The 5517-nt window shown below is 37.2% G+C and overlaps 1 protein-coding gene across 1 annotated transcript in view; it reads right to left on the bottom strand.

Moving 5' to 3' along the window:
* Nucleotides 1–1969: 1969 nt before the first annotated feature.
* Nucleotides 1970–5517, bottom strand: part of LOC107754500 (protein diaphanous homolog 1-like) — a 149373-nt gene continuing 145825 nt past the window's right edge. The window contains 1 exon segment of the mRNA XM_016570976.1: nucleotides 1970–4077. Within this exon segment, the coding sequence (XP_016426462.1) occupies nucleotides 3890–4077 (188 nt within the window). The 3' untranslated portion in view covers nucleotides 1970–3889.

Consider the following 5517-nt stretch of genomic DNA (forward strand, 5'->3'; position numbering starts at 1 on the left):
TCCTGCCAGGAGTCTGTGAGTGAAACACATCCGGCATGAGCTGCTCTGTGGATGAGTCTGATTCTATTCCTGGAGGAAAAATCACCGTGGTTACAGGGAATGGAGGGATTCCAAAGCAAACATTCCACCCTTCTCCCAACTCCTCGTCTCATTGAATATCTCTTAAAAAAAACACATACTATACCACTGAGAAAGACAGATGGACCTCACAGCACACAGCAGAAACTGCTAACCCAATTAACCCATGTGCCAAACAACTCACAAACAGGAAATCAGACTTTGTGTGACCTTCATGTTTTGTGTGTTTAATGTAAGATGCATTTTTCCCTGTGTCTATACGAGTTGTAATAGAGAAGTGTGTGTGAGTGTGTTAGTCTGGGATTTGCTGAGAGGAAATTCCAAATCATAGCTGCATTTTTCTGCACTCATGAGACATAAAACCAGCACACAGATGCACACACAGGAATGTCAAATAAATACTGTACCAGTCATACCAAATTAAACACACAAGACATGTTCCATAAACGTTGCCACACATTTGTGTTCTGTACAGTCATATTGACTTGTGCATGTTCTCTCTTATACATATATCTGTGAGGCACTAACAAAAAAAGGTCCTAAAAATACCATGGTATTATCATGTTTCTAGAAAAGTGCACCATAGCACCATTTGGAAATTTACTATGGCATTCTGTAAAATATCATACTTTTATGGAGCTTAAAAAAAGAATAGTTCAGCCAGAAATGTGCTGAAAATGGACTCACCGTAAGATCGTTTAAGATGTAGATGAGTTTCTTTCTGCAAAAGATTTGGAGAAATTTATCATGTTACCAATGAATCCTCTGCAGTGAATGGGTGCCATCAGAATGAGAGTCCAAACAGCTGATAAAAACATCACAATAATCCACACCACTCCAATCCATCAATTAACATCTTGTGAATTGAAAAGCTGCATGTTTGTAAGAAACAAATCCATCATTATGGAGTTTGAAGGTCAAACTGTCGCTTCAAGGCCAAAAATATGAGTCCAGAATCCAAAATAATGCTTGCTTTCGTGAAACAGTTGTCCACTCACAGCAAAATCCACCCCCATATTTGCTTAGAAGGGTTTTGGCTTTATCTGTGCATATTTCTCTCCTGATTCAGACAAGACAACTTTTTCACTGGGTGAAGTGTTATTATGCATAGAGGACTTTATTTTAGCCAGAAGCAATGGTTTGAAGTTTAAAACATATCTTAATGATAGATTTGTTTCTTACAAACATACAGATTTTGGCTTCACAAGTGGTCTGGAGTGGTGTGGATTACTTGTGGATTATTGTGATGTTTTTATCAGCTGTTTGGACTCTCATTCTGACGGCACCCATTCACTGCAGAGGACCCATTGCTGAGCAAGTGATGCAATGCTACATTTCTACAAACCTGATGCTTTATTTTAGCCAGAAGCAATGGTTTGAAGTTTAAAACATATCTTAATGATAGATTTGTTTCTTACAAACATACAGATTTTGGCTTCACAAGTGGTCTGGAGTGGTGTGGATTACTTGTGGATTATTGTGATGTTTTTATCAGCTGTTTGGACTCTCATTCTGACGGCACCCATTCACTGCAGAGGACCCATTGCTGAGCAAGTGATGTAATGCTAACTTTCTCCAAATCTGTTCTGATGAAGAAACAAACTAATCTACATCTTGGACATTTTTAGCAAATTTTCATTTGAGGCTGAACTATTTTTTTAAGGATGTAAATGATGTTTTTTTTTTTTTTAAAAGGTTTTGAATATTTAATGCTGTTTATTGTAAGAGTCCAAATACTTTGGGGTCCATAAGTAAATTTCAGTTACTACAAGTACCTTACAAGTACCGTACCTTTTGCTATTGTGGGCATTTTCAAATATTCCATCAATCCAATAATAGCAAAACCTGTCAAACAAACACATATACATACACACACAAAATCCATATGGAATAAGTATTAAAGATGATATTTTAATGGTGTGGATTAGAGACAACCAGAATAAACATCTCTACAGTCAAAACGCAATATACACAATTTGACCAAATGGATCTCACCAATACAATCTCTATAGTATTACAATAAAACAATCAACAATAAAAAGACAAAGAAAAACTGTGTTCTTAAAAAAACATCAAAACAAAGAAAACACACAGTCTCTTTGTTTTTCCAGTGATCTTTATCCAGCTTTTTCAATAAAGTGAAACTGACTTGCACAACCACCAATACGATCAATCGGCTTTGAAGCAGAACCTGTTGGCTCCCAGTTCTCCAAAACTGCAGTCCACAAAAATGTCAAAAATCGGAAATTTGGCTTCAAAAACTCCAGAAAAACAAAAAAGCAGGATGTTCTCAAGCTCTTTCGGACTTACTGGTTTCTAGGCAGAATTTAGAGAACGGACCACTGCCAAAACATTGACGTCGTTTTACACACATTACATAAATGCATATATATTTTAATATAGTTTCATCCGGAAGACAAGTTCTCAGGATTTCTTGACAAATGCAGTCCGAGCTATGGCTTTAAACAGTGATCTCTACCCTCAAACTTTCAGCCAACATCAACATTCAGGTAAGTCATATTGCAAAGCTGAAACTCTGAGGTCATATTTCCCTGTGTCACTGACACAATCTTAGTTTACGACTCAAGAGCAATCTTAACGCTCGAAAGGTTAAACAGTATCTGCTGGTGATCAGTCGACATAAAGGCAGGGACATTTGCTCACCATCTTTTGAAGACTGCAATGAAAAATACTAAAGTTTAATAAGTCTATGTGCAGATATTTCAGCACCAATGATAGAAGTGCTCTGCCACAGTCCCTCAGATTTGTCTTGATCAAACCGTTTATCAGAGAAATAAATGCCAAAGGACCTGTCAATGTTACTTTTGCCCAGTTCACAGTGACGTTTTACTCAATGTCTGGCAGGAAATGAAAAATGATTTATCTTGCGATGGTGAAACGCCACTGAGAATTGTGTGATGTATGTATCAGCAGATTGGATCAGCAGATCCATATAACTATAGCACAAACACAAAAACACGACGGACATTTATGAAAACGCATAACTGACCAATGCCGTTCATGAAAACCACTGTGAAGTAGATTATTGCATTCAATTCAATGCAACAATTTATGCACTTTTTTACTAATGTTTTATCAGTTCTATCTGAAACCATTTTTACATAAATTGTCACATTTCATTCCATACAATGATTTATACAAGAATGGTTTTATGAATGACTGGAATGAATGAGGCTCATTGATTGTAGCCAGTGAAAAATACAAGTATTTTTGAGATTCAAACAACACCATTCACTTAAAATGACAGAAACAGAAGAGCACAGGAAGAGAGAAATTATTTTGTGAACAGGTACCAGACCTCCTTGTGATGGCTACAGAACCTCAATGAGAACACCTCAAGTACACTCTAATTGAACATTTATGGGATCGACATTAATGTGAAATAATGTGACTTATTTCAAACTTTCAGCCATGTGATGTGTTTTAAAGTCAAAGAGCAAAACAAAAAAGCTAAATGTTAAAGAGAAACAGATGTTTGTTTTAAAAAGGAACCAGAACAGGATGTTCAGATGAATTTGGAATGGAACAAAAATGTTCTGGAATCTATATACAAATCTTTGGAGTCTTTGCAAATGCAGACAACAGAGATAACGGACAGATGAAATCTTGTGTTTAGAGAAAGAATGCTAGACAATGACAAAATGACTGTGACAGTGATGAGATGAGGCCACTCCTCCAGTATGACGGCCAATAGGAAGCCGTGTGGGCTTACTCGAGGGGTGTGGTTTAGCGAGAGCCCCGCCCTCGCAGACTTGGTCCTTTTAACCGGCAGGATCAGTAGAGGAAGTCCTTAATTTGAGCGTAATGGAGCATCGTCTAAGAGGTCCTCCAGCGAGCCCGTGTCTTCCGGAGACGACTCTTTCCTGTCCTCCGCTTCCAATCGGGTCTTTTTCGTGGCACTGGGCGGGGCTACCTCTTGAAGAAGCTCTTTGGCGAGAATGTTTGTCACGGCCTGACCGGCTCCTCTCCGATTGTTGGCTGAAATCGAAAGGGAAATAATAAATAAAGGGCAATTAAAAAGATATTCAGTTTCATGCAGGTCAAACATCAAGCTGGAAAGGTCACTCTTTGAGGTCAGACACAGGTGTAAGAGTTCAAAGGTCATTGCTTAAAGCACTGCAGTCAAAAACAACCAACAACTTACCTTTTTATATGAATATGCCAGGTTATTTTCCACTTACTGATCCCTACAGACAATGATTTCAACTCGTTCCTCAAAACAGACCATATTTTACAATAAAAAATAAGCTTACGGATTGAAAGGTTTAAAAGCATAAATGTGAAGCTCATATTGTTGTTAAATTGCTAAAATGTAAATGCATTATATGCCAAAACCATTTTTTGAGGTAGGATTACTTTACTACACTGCAAACAATACAAATATCTAGACATAATTAAATCAAGACACATCTACTTGAGAAGGAAAATAACTTGAGGTATCAAGTCATGTTGTCTGAAAAATAGATCAAATTTAAAAGAGTTTATACTGAAAATAAGAAAAAATATTTTTATTTTTTATTCAGTCGCAGTAACAACAAAAAAAAAAGTCAGAATTCTGAGATGTCAACTCAAAATTCAGAGAAAAAAGTCAATTGTGAGAAACAAAACAACAAAATAATTAACTTATGTCTCACAATTCATAAGTGTTTAACTCTAAATGTGTAATACAACTGAGAGTTGAAGTCATTGTCTGTAATAATCTAAAGCAAGCCGTACATGCTATTCATCAACGTGAAGTTGAAAATAACCTGGAATATTCCTGTAAACACCATCAGATTGATATCCTGACGTAAGAGACAGCTGCATAACATCATATATGTGCGCTGGCAGTTAGGTTGTGGCACATTTTTTTTTTTTCAAGTGTTTACACACAAGTCAGTTGCAGAACAAATCTCCTGTGGTGAGACATTCATATGAAAATATTGTCTGAGAATGTCATATTCCATTCACATTCTCCAGCCTGTATGCAAAACAAGACCATGCAGAGGAAACCATGATTACACACACACACACACCAGTGCCACTGACAACAATCTCTTAACAAACATCTGTAACGAAGCATGCGGAGCGATAGTGAACACACACGCGCACAGACATTACCAAGCAGGTGTCCAGTGTGAGCTGTGATAAAGACAGCACTGAGTCTGTTGGGGAGAAAAAGTCGTTATGGGTGCGTTTGTAGCTTTGGGTTGTGAGTGTCAGACAGATGGGACCCTATAAACCAGGGCCGGAGTGGGACTCATTTTCAGCCCTGGAGTTTCATGCCTTAGACCGGCCCACTTTAGTTTACGACTGAGCTATTAAAATAATTAAAACCTCAGTATATAAGTCTGCAATAGTGCACTGTTCTCCTTGTAATTCATTGTATTTATCTAGAGCTTTTGTATATATATATATATATATATATATATATATATA

The sequence above is a fragment of the Sinocyclocheilus rhinocerous genome, unplaced genomic scaffold, assembly GCF_001515625.1.
Source record: "Sinocyclocheilus rhinocerous isolate Xijiao unplaced genomic scaffold, SAMN03320098_v1.1 scaffold50, whole genome shotgun sequence".
NCBI classification, from domain to species: domain Eukaryota; kingdom Metazoa; phylum Chordata; class Actinopteri; order Cypriniformes; family Cyprinidae; genus Sinocyclocheilus; species Sinocyclocheilus rhinocerous.